At 52.4% G+C, this 25907-nt stretch overlaps 1 protein-coding gene across 33 annotated transcripts in view; it reads right to left on the bottom strand.

Moving 5' to 3' along the window:
• Positions 1–2150: 2150 nt before the first annotated feature.
• The window catches only part of PRPSAP2 (phosphoribosyl pyrophosphate synthetase associated protein 2), a 45829-nt gene continuing 22072 nt past the window's right edge, over positions 2151–25907 (bottom strand). For 11 of the 33 annotated variants that reach the window (XR_014821996.1, XR_014821992.1, XR_014821995.1 and 8 more), the window contains 5 exons: positions 21396–21451; positions 13817–13965; positions 9921–9991; positions 8410–8556; positions 3866–4587 (listed from right to left, as the gene is read on the bottom strand). Coding sequence is in view for 10 of the 33 variants with exons in the window: in XM_021067976.2 (XP_020923635.1) it covers positions 4429–4587; positions 8410–8556; positions 9921–9991; positions 13817–13965; positions 21396–21451 (582 nt within the window). In the remaining 23 variants the exon portion in view is untranslated. Of the gene's footprint in view, positions 3759–3865; positions 4588–4685; positions 5368–7616; positions 8557–9920; positions 9992–13816; positions 14029–21395; positions 21452–25907 lie in introns of those variants that run through there. The other 22 variants (XR_014821991.1, XR_014822001.1, XR_014821990.1 and 19 more) reach the window with 13 other exon arrangements.

Raw genomic sequence — 25907 nt, forward strand, 5'->3', positions numbered from 1 at the left:
ACCAGCCCCCAATCCCAGATCTTTTTAGTTTCCATAGTTTTGCCTTTTCTAGTCATATAGTTGTCATCAAATAGTATACAGCTTTTTCAGATTGTCTCCTTTCATTTAATAAGATTCATTTTAGTTTCCTCCACATTTTTTCATGGATAACTTATTTCTCTTTGCTGCTTTGCTTTTGTTTTGAATAATATTCTATTGTTTGGAGATACCACAGTTTATTTATCCATTTACCTACCACAGGACATTTTGATTGCTTCTAAGTTTTGGCTGTTATGAATAAAACTGCTTATGAAATTCCACGTGCATGCTTTTATGTGGACATAAGTTTTTAACTCCTTTGGGTAATACCAAGGAGCATGACTGATCACACAATGAGTATTTTCAGATTTGTAAGGAACTCCCAGACTGTCTTCCAAAGTGGTCATTTTGCATTCCCACTGGCAATGAAGGAGCGCCACTACTCCATATCCTTATCAGCATTTAGGATCATTTAGCCAGTGATCCAGAGTTTGGCCTAATAAGTTTGTGGTATATCTCATTGTCTTAATTTGCAGTTCCTTGATGACATATGATATAGAGCATCTTTTCATATGCTTATTTGCCATCTGTGTATTTTTGGTGAGGCGTCTTCAATTTTTAATCGGGTTGTTTCCTTTTTTATTGTTGAGATTAATTGTTCTTTTTACCAGGTTTTTTTTTTTTAATTAGTTAAGTGTTTTTTCCAAAGATTTTCTCCCAGCCCATGGCTTGTCTTTCACTCTCTTAACAGTGCCTTTCACAGAGCAGTTTTAATTTTAGTGAATTCCAGCTTACCAATTATTTCTTTCAGGGAATATTCCTTTGGTGTCATATCTAAAAAGTCATTGCTATGACCAAGGTCACATGGGAGTTTTACAGTTTTGACTTTTTTTTTTTTTTGCATGTGAATGCTGTTATCCAAGCCCCATTTGTTGAAAAGGCTATTTCTGGTCCATCGTATTGACTTTGCTCCTTTGCCAAAGACTGGATGACTATATTTATGTGCGTCTCCTTCTGGGCTCTCTCTCTAGTCTGTGCAATTGGTCTAGAGGTAGTTTCTTTCCCCAACACCACACTCCTGATTAGCAGCTTTAGAGCTGTCCTGAGTGAGGCAGTGTTGAGTACTCCCAACTGGGTTCTCTTTTCGGTATGGCATTGGCTATTCTGACTGTTTTTTGTTGTTGTTGTTGTTGTTGTTGTTTCGGTTTTTTTTTTTTTTTGCCTTTTTTCTAGGGCCGCTTCCCGCGGCATATGGAGGTTCCCAGGCTAGGGGTCTAACTGGAGCTGCAGGCACCAGCCTCCGCCACAGCCACAGCCATGCCAGATCCGAGCCATGTCTACAAACTACACCACAGATCACAGCAATGCTGGATCCTTAACCCACTGAGTGAGGCCAGGGATCGAACCTGCAACCTCATGGTTCCTAGTCAGATTTGGTTTCCGCTGCACCATCATGGGAACTCCACAAGTTGATTTTCAAATGCTGACACAGCTGTGTATATCCTGAACCCACTTGGTTACACATAATTCTTTACATACTGTTGGAAATGATTTGCTAATAATTTGTTGTGGATTTTTGCACCTATGTTCTTGAGAGATTGGTCTTTGTTTTTTTTTTTTTCCCTTGTAGTGCTTTGGTCTGGTTTTTGTGCTAGGCAATGCTGTCCTCATACAATGAGTTGGGAAGTACTCCCTCTTCAGCTGGAGGGAGGAGGAGCTTGCAAAAATGGTACCTCTTTGCACCTCTGTGATCAGAAGCAGCTATTAGTTGTCAGGGCACTGATCCCTGCCATTTGAGGGATTTTGCTTTTTGCTTACCCTGGTTCCCATGAGCTTGTCAGACTGCTCCAGGAACATGGGCACAGCTGTCTGCCAACGGGCTGGGAGTGGAGGCTGGCTATCTGCACCTGTAGCAAGAGCTGGATTTGACCAAAACTAACTGCAATCTACTGCCCAACACTTCCCCTGGAAGTTGCAAGCCTTCAATAGACTCCAGCGTTCCAAAATCATCAGATGGATTTGCCACTGCAACTATCTGGGTGAAGAGACGGATGCCTGGTTCGTCCTACTCCACCTTCTTCAAACCCTCTGTTTGGTTCCCTTCTAGTATTTCTCTTCATTGATTTTCTTCATTTGGTGAGGCATAATTTTCGATGGTTTTCTTTAGCTCTGAGTATATCTGAAATAGTTGATTTAAAAGTCTTCGTCCAGTAAGTCTAACATCTCAGCTTCCTCAAGGAAGGACCTGCGTATGGGCCCAAACTTCTTGTTTGGTTACATGCCTTGGAATTTGTTGTTGTTGTTGAAAACCAGTATTTTTAACACTATAATGTGAAATTCTGGAAATCAGATTTTCAACCCTCTCCACGGGGTTTGTTTGCTTGTTGGCTTTTCCCAGCCTGAGTTTGTAGTCTGTATTCTCTGTTTGTGGCAAATGGTATTTCTGTACAGTCAGCCTACTCGTCAGCTAGGGAGGCATCACACTTCCTTAAAGCCCTGAAACAAAACAAAAACAAAAACAAAGAGAGAGAGAGAGCTCTCCTCATCTGCAGATAGGCTGTGGGTCCTGGGGCATGCCTTCTGCACTCTGCCAGGCACTTTACAGCCCTGCCTTGGGCCTCACTTCATGCTTGCACAGAACCTCAAGGTCAGCCAGAGGTCTTTCCTCAACATGTGCTCAAGGGTGGGCAATCATATGGCCTTTGAGGTTCCCAGGCGAGTATGGGAGCTTTTCAAAGCTCCTTTCCTCAAAGGCACCTCATTCTCCAGCCTTTCCTCCCAAGCTTTTCGGTCGTATTGTTTGTCCTGAGTAGCAACAGTTGATACATTTGCTTTTCAACTTTTCAATAACTGTCCCTCTGTGCCGTGGAGAGTTCTGAGTTAGATAAAATAAAGGCAGTCCTTTGAGGCACAGTTCTAAGTTCTGTGTGCTGTGTTAGCAACACAGACATCTACCTGGATTAGACCCTAACATCGGCACACACGTGTGGGAGCACAGCAGTCATGGGGAGTTTGGCCGAGACACCACCTCAGGAGGGTCCTGGGCACTGCTGGGTGTGATGAGTGCAGAGGGGTGCACAGGAGGCCATCTAACAGCTCAGGTGGCCCCAGAAGCAAAGCCCTCAGTGCCTACACATGCGGGGGCTCCAGGCCTGCTCTGGGGCAAGACCCCCAAGAGTCAGGCTGCTCTCAGGAATGTCAAGAAGTCCAGACATGGCAAACAGTAAGTGACTCATCTTAATTTTGTGCTAAGTCCACTGCTATTTTATTCCAGAGTCTAACACAGCCAGGCAGAAAGCAAAGGTTTAAGGTTTTGTGGAAGGAAAAGTAATCTTTTTCTAAGAAAATATTATTTTTTTCCTGCATGAATTGAGGGGACTGCTATTACATGATCACAGTGGCATAATTCATGCGACCTGTGTTTCCCAGCCTGGTCAACTCTAAGGTAGAGTTTTGGGTTCTGAACTCTTAGGACGATACCTGATGCCTGACAAGGACAAAGGTCACATCGCTTGCTCTCTGCAGCCCCCTCCCCCCCGCATCTCATCTGCCAGAGCATGCAGTGGCGCATTCTGTTGTGAGAATGCCCGGGCTGTCAAACAGGGAGCAGAACAAAGCCACACCACAATGCAGACGGCAGCTGGTGCCCACTCCTGACCTGCCCCCAGCGGCTCACAGCTGGTGCTCCGATTCCTCTCCTGCTGCAGTCAAGTGACTATGTGTCAAGAAGGCGCAGGGTCCTGGACAAACAGAACAGGGAACATTACATCCCGCGGGGACCACGGTCTTACCCGAAAAGCTGCACAAAGGTCAGCGAGCTGATGAACATTCTGACAGCCACAGCATGTATATTCAGCTTTCCTTTTATTTTAGTTATAAAACGACTGCCTAAACACAAAGTTTAAAAAAACACACGCACAGTAGTTTTTTATTCCTCCTTTTTTGTTGCGGAAAATAAATAATGGTCACACATTCCATATGCTTGTCTATAAAAGCATTTCTAAAAATGTAACTTACTGGATTTAATAGCATAAACTTTTTGGCTTTTCAACTACAGTATCATAGAGTAGATCATTTTATGAACTTTCAAGCACTTGGGCTCCAGCAACTTTGGAAAAGGCTGTTTGTGAGCTTAAAAAATCGCAGTCCAAGTTATTTTTTAAACAGTTAAACTGAACACAACTGGGTGTTAACTTACTTTATTTAGAGGAGATGATAGTTTGCCTTTTAAAAAATACCCCCCCCACAAACACCCAAAAGGACATAAAAAGGTGGTCTATCTTCATAGGGATGAACGAAAAGAAGGGACAAGACACCGACGGCCCCGGGAAACACAGCCCGAGGGCAGGAGCCTCACAGCGCTCACTCCCGCGGCCCCGGTCTGGCCCGGGGAGTTGAGAGGAAGGGAGCTCAGTCGTCTACACCTATGTTTCTGAAAAGGTAGGACATGGACTCCCCATTGTGAATCCGGCGGATGGCCTCCGAGAGGATCATGCTGATGTCCACCGTTTTGATCTTGGGGCACTGGAGCTTCTGGATTTCATGCGGAATTGTGTTGGTGACCACCACCTACAAACCAAGAGGAAAGAAATGAGACGATAAAGCCCAGCGGCCTCCGGCTTGCTCAGAAAATACCATCCAGCCTCACGTCTCTGAGGGCTACTCACAGGAGGACTGTGGGTCCCGTGCCTCCGCCACGTTCCCAGTCTGTGCGAGCGCTACCTGGGTCTCAGGGGAGGGCTGCAGGCCTCACGCCCCTACGGCAGCTACAGGCCAAAAGCTGGGCCACAGCAACGCCGGCGAGGCTGTGGAGAAACTGCAGCCCTCACTTCACTGCTGGTCCCGGCGCGTGGGAACAGCCTGGAGGGCCCTCGAAAGGTGCCACACAACCACCACGTGCTCGGCTGACAGCCGAGAAGCAGGAAAACACGTTCGTCTGAAAACGTGCACATGCGCGCCCACCACCGCGCCCTTCGCAGCAGCCGAAGGGCGGAGAACCACCCAGATCGCCGCCACCTTCCGAGCAGAGAGCAAAGGCCGCTATATCCACGCCAGGAAATACTCAGTAATCAAAAGGCAGGGGCTGCCGGCACCTGCTACCACCCGGGCGAACTTTCCCAACACGACGTGGACAGAAAGAGGCCAGACACCAAGGGCCACGTGGTCCAGGAGTCCGTGCGCACGAAAGGGGCCGACGCGGTAAACCCCCGACGGAGGTGGAAAGCGGAGGCCCTGCTCCCGCTGCGTGAACCGGGAGGGAATGGAGAGTGACTGGGGACGGACACAGGACTTCGTCGTGGGGATGGAGAGGTTCCACCGGCGAGCGCGGCGACGGCGGCACGGTTAAGCCTGTGAGTGGACGGAGAAGCACTCAGGGCCATTCCCTGGGCCAGCGGACCCGCGCCCCAACTCCAGATGCCACGTCCCGCGGTTTTAAGCACCCAGGGTCAACCTGCGTCTGAGAATATTACATGGAAAATTCCAGAAAGAGAAGATGTCTATGTTTTACATTGTGCGCTGTTGTGAACAGCGTGAGGAACTCTCACTGTCTGGGGCATGAACCACCCTGTGTCCGGCAGATCCGGCCCATCTGTTGGTCACTCAGTGACCAGCTCAGCCATCGGATCACAGTGCTTGTGTCCACATAACCCTTCTTTTACTTGAAACTGGCCCCAAGGCGCAAAAGTAGCGATGCCGGCAATTCAGATACACCAAAGAGAAGCTTGACTTAGGGAAAGGCTGCTAGGATCTGTAAGAAGGAGTTCTCCACCCATGAACGTGTGAGGAAGAAATCCGTGCGAGTTTTGCTGCCGCACCTTCAACGGCACACGTTACAGCCAGAGAGTGGTAAGGACGTAGTGACGAAAAAGGCTTTCACCTTGCACAATACGGTTTATTGTTAGTAGTTACTACTGCTCATCTTACTGTGCCTAATTAATAAATTAAACCATCACACGTGTGCACGTACAGGAAAAACCAACGGCACGCAGGGGTCAGTACTGACTGTGGTTTCAGGTGTCCACTGGGGGGCCTCGGAACGTGTCCCCGTGGATAAGGGGGGACCTCTGTTTATTTCATTAAAGCCGTTATTTTAAAAAGGTTTGATAAAAATCAAAAAAGAAAAAGGCATTATCAACATCTACAAATGGAAAAAATAAAAATACTCAGCCTTAAGAAAACAAGGAAAGAAATAATTTTTTTTGCTTTTATTTTTAGGGCCACACCCGTGGCATATGGAGGTTTCCAGGCCAGGGGTCCAATCAGAGCCGCAGCTGCCGGCCGCCACCACAGCCACAGCAACGTGGGATCTGAGCCACGTCTGCGACCTACACCACAGCTCACGGCAACACCGGATCCTTAACCCCCTGAGTGAGGCCAGGGATCGAACCCACAACCTCATGGATCCTAGTCAGATTCGCTTCCGCTGAGCCACAATGAAAATTCCAGGAAATAATTTTTAAGTTATTATATACAATGCCTACTCCCTATTTCCAAAATAAGCCTCAGGAAAGCTTCTAATATGAGAATACGTACACACATAATGAGGCTGCTGAAAGAGGCCCAGGTGGTCAGGAAGCAGCCAGAACCAGCGCTGGGGCCGTGACAACCTGGCCGATCCTAATTACTGTGACGCATTTTCTGCCTGATCTTGCTTGTAACCAGCGCAAAAATGGCAACATGAGGGGTTATGCAAGTCTCCTGGCCCGAAGAGCATAGTTCGCAAGGGAGAAAAGCTACCCGCTGGTATCACACAGAGAGCTCTGCGGCGCCCACACGCAGCAGCGGGAAGGGCAGCCCCGGCCCCCCGGGAGGAGGGTCCGTTTTCCCTCTGAGGACCTCCTGAGATGACCCCCCTCTCGACGACCCCCTTAGGTGACCCCCCTTAACTCCCCGAGGGTACTCCAGCCACTTGTAACAACCACCACTGTACTGAGATACATTTCGCTGCCACGTGAGTCAAGAGCTTTAGGCTTTTCAGAGCGGCGACCAGCGTGTCCCCAGCGTGTCCCCAGATGGCTGCACACCTGTCTCCTCATTCCACCCTCCCCACAGCCTGGCAACCACCCATCCACTGTCTTCACAGATGCCTCTTCTGGACATTCTTGTAACTACTTTTCATTAAAAACACAAGAACAACACTTCAAATCCTGAGGCGTCCAAGCGCAAGCACCCCCCGCGGCTGCTGCCCGGAAGGTCAGGGACCCGGCCTCGCTCCGCGGCCCCAGCCCGCTGAGGCTGCAGTGACGTCTACACCCTGTGGTTCGTCACGATCCACTGGCAGCTGCGCTTTGTCTGTAAGTTTATGTGGAACCCAGTTTAGCCATCGCTTACTGACCCCTCCCTAGCAGGGTGTCCGTGTCCCCACCCGCCCGGGCGGCCTCCCTGCACACTCCGGCCGCTGGCCTCGGGGTGCTGGCCTCCGCTCCTGCTGCTTTCCTGCTTCCTCTCCCAAGGTCGCGCTGCCCGAGGGGCCTGGCCCCCAGCAGCCCCTCCACGCGCTCCTTCCGACCTGCCCACATACTGCAGCAGAGGGAACCCCGCGAGTGCCCCGTGGACAGGCTGCGAGCACTGCCTTGGGCCACGAGTCTCCCACTTACTGTGTGAATTCTCCATCCGCTTCGCTGCCTGAGACGCCCTTCTCACCATTCTCGGCTCCCAGAATGCTCTGCCCAGTGGACTGGAGGCTGGACTGGCCTGAGCTGCGCCAGTGAGGCTTTCTGTCTATGCTAAAAGCACCCTGAGCCCTCAGAGACGGACACTGGATGGGCTCAGCGGGAGCCACTGCGGACAGCGGAACGCAGGCCTCGGGAAGTAAAAGGGTCTGACCTGAGAGTCAACACCGGGAACACACAGGGAACCGCGCTTCTGCTTCTTAAATGTAATGAAAACACGACTCACACATCAACACCTGCCGCCCCCTCGCCCCGCTGGCCTCTGGAACGAGGGAAGGCAGGGCGAGGAAGCCTGGTGGCCTCGCTGCAGCCACCCTGGGAGTGGAGGCCACTCAGGTGGGTCACCCCGTGTGCCTCCCTCTCTCTCGCAGCCTCACATCGCAGCGTCTGTGCCAGGGACAGGGCTCGGCTTTCGCATCAGGCAAACCAGGGTCTGGACCCAAACACTGGGCCTCCTGGCTGGCCGATGCCTTCTCACCCTCCCGCAGGGCTGTGCCCCGCCCCGCCAGGGCCGGCAGGCACCCCGGGCTCTGCTGACCAGCTGTAAGAACGATTCCCCACTGCCGTGGGCAGAAGATGGGGTGAGAGCGGACGTGGGCCGCAGTCAGGACACGCACACAACCCCCACCACGGACCCACTCTGCCTGCAGAGCAGCTCGCTCCCCGCCGGGTCCCGGGACCGCGGGCGGGAGGTGCCCAGGCGGCCCGGCGCGGTTACCTCGTCGATGGCAGATTCCTCAATGAGCCGGGGGGCGTCGGAGGACAACAAGCCGTGGGTCGCCATCACGAAGATCTTATAGGCGCCCCTCTCCTTCAGGGTCTCCGCCGCCGCGAGGAAGCTGTCCACGTCATCGATGATGTCATCCTGGCATCGCACAGTCAGCAGAAGACAGAGACACATTTGCGACAGTGGCTCGGGTCTGGGCCACGGGGAGAAAAGGGTGGACTAATGCTGCTGTGACACAGCTGCTGTCCACGCGGCGCGTCCAGACAGCGAGGGGACCGGGCTCCCACGGACGGGACGGTCCCCACGGCCATCTCCGTACCTCCTCGAGGAGCCCTGGGCCTGGTCTCTACATCCTGCCGTCCAGAACTACGCCCTGGCGGGCGGCTGCTCTGGAAACGCTCGCCGAGTGGGGTCTGACGCATCCTAAAGCGCTGTTCGACGCTTTTGCCTCTAGCAGGTCTTTCCTCTCTCACGGCTACCTGCCCTTATTTTCCAACCTTCTTCTACTAACTGTATGGACATTTTTTTTTTTTTTTTTTTTTGGTCTTTTTGCCATTTCTTGGGCCGCTCTCATGGCATATGGAGGTTCCCAGGCTAGGGGTCTAATCGGAGCTACACCTGCCGGCCTACACCACAGCCATAGCAACGCAGGATCCAAGCCAGGTCTGCGACCTACACCACAGCTCATGGCAACGCCGGATCCTTAACCCACTGAGCAAGGCCAGGGACCGAACCCGCCACCTCATGGTTCCTAGTCAGATTCGTTAACCACTGTGCCACGACGGGAACTCCCGGAAAATATTTTTTACATATATTTTTGTAATGGGAAAAATAATTATTATTTAACAAAATACTCAGACTAGGGGCTTCTGCTCTCACAGATCCCCAGCATGAGACAATGGGAAATATAGACACTGCTCGCCGGTCTCCTTCCCGACACGGGCCCTGGGTGGAGGCTGGCACCAGAAAGACCAGGCTACGATGAGAAGCTGGGAGTTTTCAGGCCCCGCCCCCCCGACTCCTCCAGACAGAGGAGGGGCTGGAAATGGAGCCAATGACCCATCACGCCTCCTTGAGGGGTCCCCACACGGTCCCAGCAGCACAGGGTTCAGGCGCTGCCAGGTGGCTGACTAGGCCACACCCAATGGGTGATGCGTCCCAACCTCACAGGGAGCCCCCAGACCTCGCCCTGTGCTTCTCTCCCCGTCTGGTGGCTCGTCTATGTCCTTTGCCACTGCCTTTAATAAACCAAAGTGTCCCCTGAGCTCTGGGAGACACTCCAGCAGAGGCTCAAAAGCCCACGAGGGGGTCCTGGGGGCCTCCGATTTGCAGCCAAGCTGCCGAATCGTCATGGGTCGCCCAGCAATTTTCAATTTTTAGACCAAAGTGAACACTTAGCACCAGGCACCAACCACCTCACGCGAGACTTGGCTGGCCACAGCCGGCCGCCAGCCAACAGAGCGACGAGGGTCAGCAGGGCCGCGGCAGGAGCGGGTACGTACCACGATGATGGCAATCCTTCCTCCCACGTCGCCGACAACCGTGATGGGAGGCTTCTCCTTCGGGATCAGCACTGCTCAGAAAAACACACACACCGAGGTTTCTGGATTAAAAGCTAGGCCGAAGCCTTGACAACGTCAGCAATGTCTTACGACACAGAGACTCCAGGAACGAGGGACAGACGGGAAGGGAACCTCCCCAAGCTGATGAGGGCAGCTGGGAAGACGTCACTGCTGACATCTTACTGGATGAAGGACCCCCCTAAGGTCGGGACCAAGACACGGATGCCCACTGCCACCCCTGCTCTTCAACAGTGCACCGGGTGTGCTAGCCAGGGCAGTCGGGCAAGAAAAGGAACTGGGAGACAACCAGATTGGAGAGGAAGAAGTAAAATGATCCTACACGCAGGAAAACACCAAACAATCCACCCAAAGCCACCAACACTAATACACGGATTCATCAAACTTGCAAGGTACGAGATCAACACAAAAATGAGTTGTGTTTCTACACACTGGCAATGAAGAGTCTGAAGTGAAAACTAAGAAACACAACATCAAAAAAAAGAGAGCAGAAGGGAGAGGACGAAATTTCCCCAAGGAGGTAAAAGACCTGGAGAGGAAGCTACAATCCTACTAAACGAAATCAAAGCAAACACCTAAGTGGAAAGACACCCACGTCCACGGACCCGAAGACTTCGTACCGTCCAGGGGCAGTGCTCCCCGAGGTGACCCAGGGGCTCAGTGCCTTCCTGTCGGAGTCCCAACCACTTCTGCACAGACGACCTGATCCTGCCATGCACATGAAGGGCAAGGGACCCAAAGAGCAAAAGCGGTTCTGTTGAGAATCCAGAAACAAGCCAGACCTCCAGGTCGGCCAATTTCCCCCCGAGCCTTAGCGAGACGGAATCGACACACAGCCTTTCCCGTGTTGAAGGTGTACAACCATGATGATCTGGCAGACACACACACACACACTCTGCCAGATGAAAACCACGGGAAGACTAGTCAACGCTTTCATCAGCTCCCATGATCACGTGTACGTGTGTGTGTGGGGGGCGACACTGAAGGGGTGCTCTCTCAGCAACCGTCAGGTACACAGCACAGTACTGTCCGTGATTCCACCGCCCTGGGCGTGACACCCCGGGACCTACTCATCTTCCAACCCCAAGTCTGTGCTCGCCGACCAGCGTCTCCCCGCCTCCTCCGCCCAGGCCCTGGCAACCACCATCAGGCTCTCGGCTCCGAGTCGGGCGCTGCCTTTAGATTCCAGGCACCAGCGAGAACATCCTCGGCCTGACTGACTTCAGTCAGCATAACATCCACCCATGTTGTCACAAACGGCAAAGGAGTGCCTCTTTCTTTCCTGTCTTTTTAGGGCCACACCCGCGGCACACGGAGGTTCCCAGCGAGGGGTCTAATCAGAGCTGCAGCTACCGGCCGACGCCACAGCCCCAGCAACACCAGATCTAAGCCGTGTGTGCGACCTACACCACAGCTCACGGCGACTTGGGATCCTCAAACCCACTGAGCGAGGCCAGGGATCAAACCTGCATCCTCACGGGTGCCAGTCAGATTCCTTTCTGCTGAGCCACGACGGCAACTCCGAGATTTTCTTTTTTTTTTCTTTTTAGGGCCACAGGTGCAGCATATGGAAGTTTCCCAGGCTGGGGGCCAAATTGTGGCCCCCCCGCCACAACTGTGGCTACACAATAGCCACAGCAACGCCAGATCCAAGCCTCGTCTATGACCTACACCACAGCTGCGGCAACACCAGATCCTTAATGCACTGAGCGAGGCCAGGAATCGAACCCATGTCCTCAAGACACTAGTCAGGTTCTTGACCTGCTGAGCCATGACGGGAACTCTATGATTTCCTTCTTTTTACAGCTGAATAACCTTCCACTATATACACACATTTTCTTTATCCACTCATCTGCTGATGGACACTTGGAACTGATTTTTAACAAGTGTGTCAAGACCATTCAATGGGGAAGGAACGTTTTTTCAACAACGGTGCTCGGACAAGTGGCTACCCACATGCCAAAGAGTGAGTCTGGACTCTTCTCACAACATGATGGATCAAAGACCTAAGACAGGAGCTAAAACTATAAACCTGAGTGAAAAAAACAGGAACAAATCTTCACAAACTTGGATCTGGCAGGAATTCTTAGATATGCCTCCATAAGACAAGCAACAAATAAATAAACTGGACCTTATCAAAATTAAAAACTTCTGTACATCAAAGGACACTGTCAAGAAAGTGAAAAGACAACCTACAGAATGGAAAAAAATAATTGCACACAAGGGTCTAGTGTTCAGAACACATAAAAAACTCTTACAGGAGTTCCCGTCGTGGCTCAGCAGAAAGGAATCTGACTAGTATCCATGAGGAGGCAGGTTCAATTCCTGGCCCTGCTCAGTGGGTTAAGGATCCAGTGTTGCCATGAGCTGTGGTGTAGGCTGCAGACATCGCTCGGATCTGGCGTTGCTGTGGCTGTGGCCAGTGGCTACAGCTCCGATTCAACCCCCAGCCTGGGAATCCCCATGTGGCCCTAAAAAGACAAAAAAAAAAGAAGAAGAAGAAATCAAAAACAAAACTCGTAACTCAACACAAAGAGAAATAACCCATTTTTAAAAATGGGCAAATGGAGCTCCCACTACAGGGAGCCATCTCAGGAGCTGCTGGGACGTGGGTTCGGTTCCCGGCCTGGTAGAGCTAAGGATCCGGCATTGCTGCAGCTACGGCTTAGGTCGAAACTGTGCTTCTGATGTGATCCCTGGCCCGGGAGCTCCACATACCTCATGGCAGCCAAAAGTGACCAAAAAAAAAAAGGCAAAGGATTTGAAGAGACATTTCTCCAAAGACACAGCAAGCACATGAAAAGCTGCTCAATGTCATCAGCCATTGGGGAAACGCAAGTCAAAACAGCAGTCAAGGGGCCCCCACTGTGCCTCGCGGGTTAGGACCCCAGCATCGTCTCCGTGAGGATGTGGGTCCAATCCCCGGCCTCGCTCAGGGCGGCTCGGATGCAGTGTTGCCTTGGCTGTGGCACAGGCAGGCAGGCGCAGCTCGCATTCCACCCCCAGCCCAGGAACTTCCACTGCTGAGGGGCAGCGGTAAAAAAAGAAAGAGCCCTACGTGAGGCACCACTTCCCTTTTATTACAGGAAGACTGTGATGAAAAAAATCAGAAATCAAGCATTGGTAAGGACGTGGGGAAAGTGGACTCTTTACACTTGGCGGGCAGGAGCGTAAGAGGGTGCAGCTGCTTTTGGAAGACAGTTTGGTGGCTCCTTAAACGGCTAAAATTACCATGTGATCTAGCGATTCTGATGCTAGGACCAGACCCCGGAGAAATGAAATCACATGTCCGCGGAAGCTTGTACAGGAGTGCACACAGCAGCGTTACAGCCACAAGGCAGGACAGACAACACCCGCCAGCAGACCAGTGGGTAACAAGGCTGTGGGACCGTGGAGTATTTCCCATCCATCACAGGCATGAAGTTCTGATACTTGCAGCAACTGGATACAAAAGACAACCTACTGGTTGCGTCCTTCCTGGCCTCTCATGGAACGGCCAGGAGAGGCGAACCCATGGGACGGACAGCAGACTGGTGGCTGCCAGGGGCTGGGGGCGGGGGCAGGGCAGTGACTGCTCAGCCCTTGTACTGACAATCAAAAACGTCCCGGGGACAAGAGAGAAATCCCGGAAGCACTCGCTCTAAGTGATTCTGCCCGAGCGTCTTCATGGGTCTTGCCTCGGGCAGACCGCTTCTAAGAGGCGTCACAAGGGCCCTTGTCCCAACCAGGCCACAGAGGGCGTCGTCCGCTCTTAGCGACTTAAAGCCAGAAAGACAAGTCATTCACACCCTCGGCCTGGCGTCCGAGGCGGCACTTACTGGGGATCTCCAGGCTGGGGTGGATGGCCGCCGCGCTCCTGACCATGGGCGGCGAGTGCCGGCCGTCCACCAGGTCCGACTCCGCGTCCTGCGCTTCTCCGTGAATCACCGCGATGCCCAGCCGCAGCCGCTCGGCGAAGGACTGTGCCCTGGAGAGAGCGAGACGCAGGTCCCGTCACCAAACCCGCTCTGTTAACGTCTAGGAAGAAGGACTAGGGACAGGTGACAGAAAAAGGCGAGTAAGATCATCGCAGACTCAGGAGCCAGGCCAAGGGCAGAGGCCCCGGGGATGGACAGCGGGGAGGGCAGTGGGCGTCCGCTCAGCCTCCGCCTCCCCACGTGCAACTGCCAGCTCCACGCCTCTACCCGGCGAACAGCGAGAACCAACTGCAGGGGAGGCAGCGCCCCAGCGAGTCACCCTGGCCCTCCTGAAGCGAGACAGAAAGGTGCGCACACGTCAACCCAACGACGGCATGCGGCCACGGGCACAGCCACGTCCGTGAAAATCTCTGCCGCTGCCCGGCGCTGCCGGTGCTCCTCAGCAATTTCTCCTTCTAGATCAGCACGCTGGGACCTGCCTCTGTCACCGGTTGTTGTTTTTTAACCTTTTCTCCTTCTAGATCAGCACGCTGGGACCTGCCTTCTGTCACCGGTTGTTGTTTTTTAACCTTTTCTCCTTCTAGATCAGCACGCTGGGACCTGCTTCTGTCACCGGTTGTTGTTTTTAACCTTTTCTAGAATCTGCCAAGGGGAGTCTGCAGTCCTTTCCCATCTTCCTTGGTTCGCTCAGCTTCACCCGCTGGGTTCAACCACATCACACGCGCATCTGCAGCCCGTGGTGTGGGCCCATCAGCATCTGTCCACTGACGTGCTGCGTCCAGTTGTTACAAAACTGTTACGGACACTCGGGCGCAAACCTGTCCGGATGCAAGCCTGCTCTTCTCCTGGATAAATACCTGGGAGTGGAATGGCTGCATCACCCGTTATGTGTGTGTTTGGTTCTTGAAAAAACCACCCGACTGCCTGCAACACGGTGGTTCCACCGTTTCGCCTCGCACTCCCACGGGCCTGTGCGAGCTCCAGCCCCTCCGAGGCCCCTCCGGCTCGGGCCATCGCCTCCGAGGATCCACCGGGGGGCGCAGTGCTTCACTGCGGCTTCAACGTGGATGCAACTCTCTGGACAAATGGTGTTGGCCATTGTTTGATGTATTTATTTGCCACCTGCTATATTCTTTAGTAAAGAGTCTGTTCTTCTCTTGCCAGTTTTTTTTTTTTTTTTTTAAGTTTGGAGAATTCTTTATATATTCTGAATAGAAGTCCTTTATTGGATATATGCTTTACAAATATTTTTCTCCCCATCTGTTCCTTTTCCTGCTATTCTCTTAATCTTGTCTTCTGAAGAGCGGTTTTAATTTTGATGACGTCCAATTTAACAATTTCTTCCTATGAATTGTGCTTTGGATGTTATATTTAAGGCATCTTTGCCTAAACCAAGGTCACAAAGATTTCCTCTTAAGTTTTCCTCTAGAAGTTTCATAGTTTCAGATTTTACATTTAGCTATGAGATTTTTTTTTTTTTTTTTTTTTTTTTTAGGGCTGCGCCCGTGGCATATGGAGGTTCCCAGGCTAAGGGTCTAATCAGAGCTGTAGCCACCAGCCTAAGCCAGAGCCACAGCAACACGGGATCTGAGCCCTGTCTGCGACCTACACCACAGCTCACGGCAACGCCGGATCCTTAACTCACCCAGTGAGGCCATGGATTGAACCTCATGGCTCCTAGTCAGATTCGTTTCCACTGTGCCACGATGGGAACTCCAGGTATACCATTTATTTAAAGTTGATTTCTGTGCATTATATGAGATTTGGCTCAAAATTCATTATTTTGCACACAAACATCCAAATAGTCCAACACCATTTGTTGGAAAAAAAACCACCCTTTTTCCATTAAATTGCCTTGTATAATTGAGAAAATTAGTATTCCAAATGCCTAAGGGTTTATTTTTAGATTCTCTATTCTGTCCCATTGATTTACTTTTCTGTCTTTAATCCACTATCACATAACCATACTTGCTTTAGCTTTGTAATAGTTTTCTTGCCTTCTTTAAAAAAAAATTTCATTATAGTTGTTTTACAACGCTCCGTCAATTTCTGCTATAAAGCGACCCACTCGTACACGTGCACACATTCTTTTTCTCACATTCTAAACGTTCTTCCCCAAGAGTCTGGCTAGCTCCCTGTGCTCACTGCTCACTCTCTAGGTGTCACGGTGTGCACCTACCACCCCCGAACTCGCAGTGCTTCCCGCTGCCTCTCCCTCCCCCGGGACAGGTTTTCAGTTCAGGTAGCATTAGATCTCTCAACTTTGTCCCCCTTTTTCCAAGATTTTTCTTTTCCTTTTCATTTTTTTGCTATTCTAGTTTCTTTGTGTGTCCACGTGAATTTTACAATCAACCTGTCAAATTTTATTTCTAAAAAAGCCTGCTGACATTGTACTGGGAAGCTGTCAATTCCATAGATCAATGTAGGGAAAAATGTTACCTCAAAGTACTGAGGCTTTCAAGCCACGAACACAGTACATTTCTCCATGCATTTAGGTCTTCAGTTTCTCTCAGCAATGTTTTTTATTTTTCGGTATGCACGTCTTGAACACCCTAGGTTTATCCCTACGTGTTTGACTTAATTTGATGCCATTTGGTTTTCTTTTTTTAATTTTAATTTACAATAGTTCATTGCTAGTATAGAGGCAACTGATTCTGTAGTGTGATCTTATATCCCGCAACTCTGCTAAACTGACTTATCAGCACTAACAGCGTTTTTATAGATTTCATCAGATTTGTCTACATAAAGAATCATGCCACCTGCGAAACAGGCCTGTTTCGAAGTGGTGCTGGCAAAACCGGACGGCTGCGTGTAAATCAATGGAACTACAACACACCCTCAAACCATGCACAAAATAAACTCAAAATAGCTTAAAAATTTAGACATAAGACAACATAAAACTCCTAGAAGCGAACACGGGCAAACATTTCCTGCCATCAACCGTACAAATGTTTTCTTAGGTCAGCGTCCCAAGGCAATAGGAATAAAAACAAAAATAAACCAATGGTACCTAATCAAACTTATAAGCTTTTGCACAACAAAGGAAACCATAAAAATAAAAAACAAACAAAACCCTGAAAAGATGACCCACAAAATGGGAGAAAATAGTGGCAAAAGATGCTGCCAACAAGGGCTTCATCTCCAAAATATACAAACAACTTGCACAATTCAATAGCAAAAAAAATAAACAACCCAATCAAAAAATGGGCAGAAGACCTAAACAGACATTTCTCCAAAGACAACACATGGGTGGCCAATAGGCACATGAAAAAATGCTCAACATCGCTAATTACGAGAGAAATGCAAATCAAAACGGCAATGAGGTACCACCTCACACTGGTCAGAATGGCCGTCGTCAACAGGTCCACAAATAACACCTGCTGGAGGGTGTGGAGAAAAGGGAGCCTCCTGCACTGCTGCTGGGGGTGGAAACTGGCGCAACCCCTGTGGAGAACAGCGTAGTAGGGAGGGGTCCTCAGGAAACTAGACACAGAACCACCATGTGACCTGACAATCCCACCCCAGACATACATCCAGACAGAACTACAGTTCAGAACGACACAGGCACCCGTGCCTTCCCGGAAGCACTATGCACAACAGCCAAGACATGGAAGCAACCTAAATGTCCATCGACAGAGGAGGGACACGTGCACCGTGGAATACTACTCAGCCATTAAAAAAGAACAAACTAATGCCATTTGCAGCAACATGGATGCAACTAGAACGTCTCACACTTAATGAAGTCAGTCAGAAAGAGAAAGACAAATGCCAGAGGGGAGCACTTACATCTGGAACTCAAAGCACAGACACACCTTCGCCAGAAGGGAAACGGAACAGACTGTGGTCGCCGAGGGGGAGGGAAGGGATGGGATGGACTCAACAGATGCAAACTACCGCGTTTAGAATATGGGGGACAGTGAGGTCCTGCCCTACGTGCAGCACAGAGAGCTACATCCGCTGAGAAAAAGAATGCTCGCACATGCAGGGCCGGGCCACTTTGCTGCACAGAAGCTGACAGAACCCCGTAAACCAACTATGCTTAAAACTCTTTAAAAGGACTGTTTTCCTTGTCACACTGGATTCCTTTTTGTTTAGCCTCCAGGATGCGGTAGTGAACAGAAGGGGAAGCAAACCCCCTGGCGCTGGTCCTGATCTGAGGTCGCTCGCCCCCCCCCGAGAGCGTCCGCTTCGCCCCCAGTGGCCGGCCCAGCACACGCGTCCCGAGCGAGGTGGCGCTGGTCCTGATCTGAGGTCGCACCGCCCCCCCCGAGAGCGTCCGCTTCGCCCCCAGTGGCCGGCCCAGCACACACGTCCCGAGCGAGGTGGCGCTGGTCCTGATCTGAGGTCGCACCGCCCCCCCCGAGAGCGTCCGCTTCGCCCCCAGTGGCCGGCCCAGCACACGCGTCCCGAGCGAGGTGGCGCTGGTCCTGATCTGAGGTCGCACCGCCCCCCCCCGAGAGCGTCCGCTTCGCCCCCAGTGGCCGGCCCAGCACACGCGTCCCGAGCGAGGTGGCGCTGGTCCTGATCTGAGGTCGCACCGCCCCCCCCGAGAGCGTCCGCTTCGCCCCCAGTGGCCGGCCCAGCACACGCGTCCCGAGCGAGGTGGCGCTGGTCCTGATCTGAGGTCGCACCGCCCCCCCCCCGAGAGCGTCCGCTTCGCCCCCAGTGGCCGGCCCAGCACACGCGTCCCGAGCGAGGTGGCGCTGGTCCTGATCTGAGGTCGCACCGCCCCCCCCGAGAGCGTCCGCTTCGCCCCCAGTGGCCGGCCCAGCACACGCGTCCCGAGCGAGGTGGCGCTGGTCCTGATCTGAGGTCGCACCGCCCCCCCCGAGAGCGTCCGCTTCGCCCCCAGTGGCCGGCCCAGCACACGCGTCCCGAGCGAGGTGGCGCTGGTCCTGATCTGAGGTCGCACCGCCCCCCCCGAGAGCGTCCGCTTCGCCCCCAGTGGCCGGCCCAGCACACGCGTCCCGAGCGAGGTGGCGCTGGTCCTGATCTGAGGTCGCACCGCCCCCCCCGAGAGCGTCCGCTTCGCCCCCAGTGGCCGGCCCAGCACACGCGTCCCGAGCGAGGGTGAAGTGGAGGCCAGGACGCTTCAACCACGCGGGGCCCCAGCCGAATCCCGCAGTCATCGCTGGCGTGGACTCACCCTAAGCGTCCTTACACGGCCTCCAGCTCAATCACCCTGGGCCAGTTTCTGCACCTCCCTGGGGTGGGGCGGGGCTGACTGTCCTCCCACCTGAGAGAGAGACTTGGGGAGCACGCTGGTGAGTCCCCGGATCTCTTCTGCCTCATCGCCCCAGACTTGCAGCTGCCCAAACCAAAGCCTGCTCTCCAGTCGGGGGACCAGGGGTGGCTCACAAGTCAGGAAACTTTAAGACAAAAACTGCCCACTCCAGGCCAACACTACAGGCAGATGCAAAGAGCAGTTCAGTTTGGAGTATGTTAAATTGGGTGTCCCTCAAACACGGAAACAAAGACTCTGAGCCCGAGGTACCCATCCACGCGAAGTGAGCGCACACGTCAAGAGACACCCACCCCTGTACACCAACGCTCACAGCAGGCGACGGGCGGAAACAGCCAAGTGCCATCCGTGGATGACTGCACAAAGCAGTCCATCCGTACAGCGGAATATTATTCAGCAATAAGAAGGAATGAATCCCCGATACCCACTACAACGTGGATGAAACTGCAGAGGAGGCTGAGCGAGAGAAAGCAGACACAGCAGGCCACAAGCTGTGTGACTCCACTCACACGGAATATCTGGCACAGGCAACGTCAGAGACAGAAAGCAGATGCGGCGCTGCCAGGGCCTGGGGCAGGAGGGGCGGGAGAGCGGGCACTTGGCGAGCAGAGAGCTGGTGGCTGCATGACGCTGTGAACGCCCCGTGCCGTGAGCTATGGACTTTAAAAAAGCTTAACTGTACGTTAGGTGATTTTCGACCTAATTTTTAAAAAACCGTGTCTACCAGAGAAAACCAAACTGCTAAATTAAAACGACTTCAGCCTTTGCGCAAGCGTCTGGAAAGTCTGTTTGGAGCGTCTCTATTCCTACTGGGCCCCCGTTTCCTATGTCTCCATCAAGTGGACGGAATGAGGCTCCCATCTGAGCTCTTTCTTGAAGGAAGTCGACGGCTTACAACGTGGAAGCCGCCCCCCACCCTTCAATGCCAGGGACCGCGGCCCAGGATGGAGGCACCTCTGCTTTCCTTCCCTCCATGGGACTCAACAAGGATCCAGGGAGCAAAGGTATTCAAGGCATTTGATCGTGGGAGGGTGTTTTGTTTTTTGGGGCCACGCCTGCGGCATATGGAGGTTCCCAGGCCAGGGGCCGAATCAGAGCTACAGCTGCCGGCCTCCACCACAGCCATAGCCACAGCCACGCCAGATCTGAGCAGCGTCTGCGACCTGCACCACAGCTCACGGCCACACCGGATCCTTAACCCGCTGAGGGAGGCCAGGGATCGAACTCCCACCCTCATGGATCCCAGTCAGGTCTGTTACCACTGAGCCATGACCCGAACTCCCAGGAGGTTTTTTTAAAAAGATCTCTTTAAAGGAAAACGCTTTCGTTCCTATGATTTTGTTCTTTCCCTGCCCAGGGGAGCAGCTTCTCCAAGACGCACGGGTGCAGGCAGCCCTTGCTTCGTGTGCTCCGCGGAACCCTGCCTCCGCGGGGCCGAGGTCGGGCAGGCCTGTCACAGCTCCATCGGTGCCTTCCTCCAACAGCATTTGCTTCCTTTGCGTCTCTGTGTCGCATTTTGCTAATTCTCCCAGCTTTTCAAGCTTCTTCCCGATGATTATTATGCGTTTTTACAGTGATCAAGGCCACCGATTTTGATGCAGAAAGACTGTGACTTGCTGAAGTGGCATCGTTTTTAGTAATACAGCATTTTTACGGTCTGTACGCTGTTTTAAATCCATGATGCTCTTACAGACGTCACAGATCACAGCGCGGTGGGAACAGAACTTGCATGTGCAAGGGGAAAGCCAAACATTGTGTGACTCGCTTCATTAAGACGGCCTGGAACCCACCTGCAGCCTCTCCAGCCAAACCCAGCCGGAAGGTCTGTATCGCTGGCTCAGCGGTGACCCCAGGCTTCGTGTACCTCTCGGCACGGCCCCGTTTGCATACCTCGTGGTGGCTAAGTTTTGTGAAATGTCACCTTTTAACACATACCCATCGGTGACCTCTTGGCTGAACATACTTCTGTTAATAAATCACCGCGCTCTCTGAGTAACAGCCAGTAAACAACCTCAAACTACATTCTCTGGTGTTTTAAATGCCAGACGAGAAGGTGAACAACGAGGGTCCCCAGACCCGCACGGCTTCCCAGCAGGGAGGGGCATAAATCCACACTCAAGAGATGGAGCCCGCGGACAACCTTTCAGGCGACCCGGTGGCAGAGTGAAAATAAGGGGCCCCCGCAGGGCTGGGCCCAGGCCCGGCTCTGGGGCGCCTGCCTCCCGAGCCCCCACCTACCTCTTGGCCGAGGCTGGAGACTTGGCCACGATCACCGCATTCCTGTAGTCCGGGATCTGCGACAGAGGAGAGGCGGGGTTACTGCCAGGCCTCCCCCAGGCCCTTCCCAGCAGCACGCGACAGTGCCCAACAGTGACCACCCAGCAGACTCGAGGATGGCATTCGGGCACGTTCAAGTTTTCCAAAAGAAAGGCGTTCAAAGTAAATTTCGTCTTTGGAAAACGAAGAAATGCCTACTTTGGGGGGAAAAAAATCCAATTATTACCATGAATCTTAGAGAGTTAAGAGTGGGGCTAATGAGTCGTTAGCTCCCCTCTACAGGGCAGCACGTCAGCGGGAGAGTGAACCCCAGGTTCGGTAGTTTCACCACCCAACCTGCACCCCAGGGAACCGTCAAGTTCCAAACCAAGAACTGCCGTTTCCGTGCCTCGGTCGCGGCGCCGTGGGGAAGGCAGTGTGTTCAAGGGGTCAGCCCAGCCCTGTCTGGTGGCGGAGGTTCGAGCCTCTGGGGGATGACCGAAGCATCGGTCTGCTTTGCCGTCTCCCTGTGACCACCTGAGGTGGCCTGGGCTCGGGGTCAGGACGCAGGACGCACCCATCCCCAGCGGCTGAGTCCAGGAGACAGAGCTACTTTCAGGGGCACGGCAGCTTGTTGTTTCTGGCTTCATCTTGGCAGTATTTTCAAATTATGTTCTTGAAATTTAATCACTTCATTAAATCATATTATGTCATTCAAATGTATGCCCATGGATTTTTTTTTCTCACAATGACCTAAATCAATGAATTTTCATAAAAATGCTCAATAACACCCAGCCTCTGCACAACGCCTGGCACCTCAGAAGCGCGAAATAATAAGCAAACAACAACAAAAAACCGGATACCTTTGAAGTTGGCTCTATCACAGATACATCCAGCATAACCACGCAGATCCGGCCTCTCTACATCTGACACATCCACACACACCAAAGCCCAATTCAGCCAACGTCATCAGCAAGTTAAGGCAGCCAAAGATATTTTCACTGAGGAATTCCATTAGGAATCAGGAATTCCTCAGGAATGCCCATTTTCGCAGGAAGTCTTTCTCAACTACTTCAGGTACTTCCTTTCCTTATCAAACATCATCGAATAGCACCAAACCCAAAGGAAGAAAAAAGCGAAAAACAGTTAAGAAACGAAAAAAAAAAAAAAAAAAAAAAGGAAACTTTGAAAGAAAGGACTCTTTAATAAAAACAAGTCTATTTTGGAGTTCCCGTCGTGGCGCAGGGGTTAACGAATCCCACTGGGAACCATGAGGTTGCGGGTTCCGTCCCTGCCCTTGCTCAGTGGGTTAAGGATCCGGCGTTGCCGTGAGCTGTGGTGTAGGTTGCAGATGCGGCTCGGATCCCGTGTTGCTGTGGCTCTGGTGTAGGCCGATGGCTACAGCTCCGATTAGACCCCTAGTCTGGGAATCTCCATATGCTGCGGAAGCGGCCCAAGAAATAGCAAAAAGACAAAAAAAAAAAAAAAAAAAAAAAAAAGTCTATTTTCTCTGAAGGCGTCAAAAGAGGAAATTACACACATAATGAAAGAAAAAGTTGTTAGGAAAAACTCAAAAACAAATCTAGAAGGTGGAAGTTACCGTGGTCCAAATAAGAAACTCAGTGGCTGGCTGGCTGGCGGGCAGGGTGGACAGAGCTGAGACACCACCGTGGCCAAGATCAAGCCACGGAACTTCCCACCATGCAGCACACAAGACCATAAAACTTGTTAAACAAGGTACAGACGCAATCCGAGATCTTCCCAGAGGAAAGGAAGAAACAGAGGGGTTAATACTCAAATTACAGGAAACAAAATCCACAGAAAATGAAAGGGACCCACTGAGCATCTAGAGAGATGAAGAGACAAGAGAGCCACCTGGACGGAGAAAACACTATTTTGTAGGGGAAACTGTTCCAGCGTAAATGAGTGCAGACAGCTGCACTTTCTGTCATTATCTATCACAGTACTAAAAATGTAGATCATTTCTGGAGTTTCCATTATGGCTCAGTGGTAATGAACCCAACTAGTATCCATGAAGACACAGGTTCCATCCCTGGCCTCACTCCGTGGGTTAAGGATCCGGCGTTGCTGTGGCTGTGATGTAGGCTGGTGGCCACAGCTCCAACTAGACCCCTAGCCTGGGAACCTCCACATGCCACGGGTGTGACCCCGGAAAAGACAAAGAGACCAAAAAGAAAAAAGAAAGGCAGACCTAAGAATTTCCAGTGTAGCATTACTTAAATATTTTTGAAAGTATTTCCCTTAATTGTTAATCAACTATAATAAAATTTTTTTAATTTCCTTTAAAAGAGTGAAAAATAAAAAACCTAATATCCAAGCAAGAGGGAAATGGTAGAAAATCTGCACACCTGTAACCTGTGGGTCCTTTAAACTGTGCTTCACATGTGTAACAGGTAGCTGAAATAAAACGAAGGCTCAGTTCTCCAGTTGCAGAAGGCACATGCGGCTAGGGCTAGAGGCCGCTGTGCTGACAGCAGATGGGCCTTTTTCACTGTCACAGAAAGTTCTACTGAATATGGTTGATCTACCCTTGGGAATACCAGGGAGTTCCCGCCGTGCTCAGAGGAAATGAATCTGACTGATACCCACGAGGACACGGGTCTGATCCCTGGCCCCGCTCAGTGGGTTAAGGATCCGGGGTTCCCATGAGCTGTGGGGTAGGTCGGAGACGAGCCTCAGATCTGGTGTTGCTGTGACTGTGGTGTAGACGGGCAGCTACGGCTCCGATTAGACCCCTAGCCTGGGAACCTCCATATGCCACGGGTGCAGCCCTAAAGAAAATAAAATTAAAATTAAAAAACGAACTTGGGATACTATGCAGCAAGTATGCAGAAAGAAGTAGTCTTGCGTATCTGAGCCGGGAAAGGCCTCCAGGCACCAGACACCCCATGGGAAAGGAAGAAAGCTGCAGAACAACACGAACCGTGTACCAACGGCTTCCTCGCGTCGCTGCTGTTTTCCAAAAAGCACCCACGAAGCAGCATCTCTAACTGTGTATGAAGACGGGAAGTCAATTCAAAGAGAAGCTCCAGAGGATTCAGAACACGAGGCAGGCTGGTGGCCGGGCTCAGCCGCGGGCAGAGGGGCCAGGCCGGGCTGCAGTCCAGGGGGCTGGCCGCTTCCTCACCACTGCGAGCAACCACGCACCCAGGGCCTCCCCCAAGTGCCCCCCCAACATATGCTTTCGCCTCTCCATTTCAGAAGAGAACTCTCATTATCAAGTGGAGGGGAAAACACCCCACATGCCAGGCACGTCTGACTTCGAAGCTCTTGAGCAACTGCCCCGAACCACTACGGGGAAACGCCACCGGCGCCGCCGTGGGACCGCGAAGACTCAGGCTGCCCGACAGCCAGGCTCCTCCGCCGCAGCCCTGCCTGCGTCCTGCTGCGCGTTCCTGGGAGCGCGAGAGGGAGACGGTACAGAGACACCAGGACGGGCACAGTGCGGACAAAAGCACCGCGGAGTCAGCAGCACCTTCCAAGTGCCCGCTTTAGAGGCTGGCGGATGGCATCTCACAGGCACCGCAGAAACACACGGGCAGCCTCCGCTTCCTGACGGCCGCAGAAAGTCCTGCTGCAGACCAGGGCTCACGAGGACTATCGCTGCAACACTCCGTCGTTTTTACAACACGAGCCCTGCACTTCGTCAGTACCCCACCTCTCTGGGGTCCTATTTTAATCTCCCCACAACCTGGGCGTCTTTGGCTCAGCGCTGCCTCACAGCCGCTTGCACTTTCACCCCTTGGCGTGAAGGCAGCCTCAGCGTTCAGGTCAGGCTTCGAGTCACATGAGCCACGGGCACTGTCGGTTCCCTGTGGGCTGGTGGCCCTGCCGTTTCAGGCGCCTCCAGAGTGAGCTAGTGCCACCGCACATGCACAAAGGCCCAGGAGGGGGCGGCAGGAGTGAGCTGCCTGCTCAGGAAGCAATGGTCATCCCTGGAGCAAGGACCGCAAGGCCCTCTTTTTCCGCAAGGCCAACAGCCAGGTGCTTCCCGGGACCCAAGAGAGGAAGCCTCCGCCAGCTTCCAGGCGAGGAAGCAGCCACTCCGAAGAGGAAGTGAGCGCCAAGAGCCAGGACAGCACCTACGGACCTGTCCCCCGACTGCTCCATTCTTTCCAGAACCAGACCGTCCCCCCCCCGCAGGCCCGCCTCGGCCTTCTCTGTCCTCCCGGGGGACAGCAGCTGGGCCCCTTCTCTCCATGGAGAGTCCGACTCAGGTCCCTTACATTGACACCGCTTGTCCTAGAGTTTGTACGTTTCTTTCCAACACCTTTAAAAAACAAGTATTTTCTAGTTTTCCCTTTCAACAACACTCAGGCCGAGTGCCCCGGGGAGGCCTGCACTCTTGGTGCGGAAGGTGCTGGGAAACCCATGCGGGGCCACCTTCTCAGTGGTGGAGGAAGACGTACGTCTACAGAAGAGGCATCAAGGGGGGACTAACCCACGCGAGGAAAGCGGTTCCCAATAAAGCAG

Source organism: Sus scrofa, chromosome 12 (assembly GCF_054392235.1).
Source record: "Sus scrofa isolate SSC_HxYL_T2T_F1_AM1 chromosome 12, Sscrofa_HxYL_maternal_Yorkshire_Landrace_v2.0, whole genome shotgun sequence".
In the NCBI taxonomy this organism is placed as follows: domain Eukaryota; kingdom Metazoa; phylum Chordata; class Mammalia; order Artiodactyla; family Suidae; genus Sus; species Sus scrofa.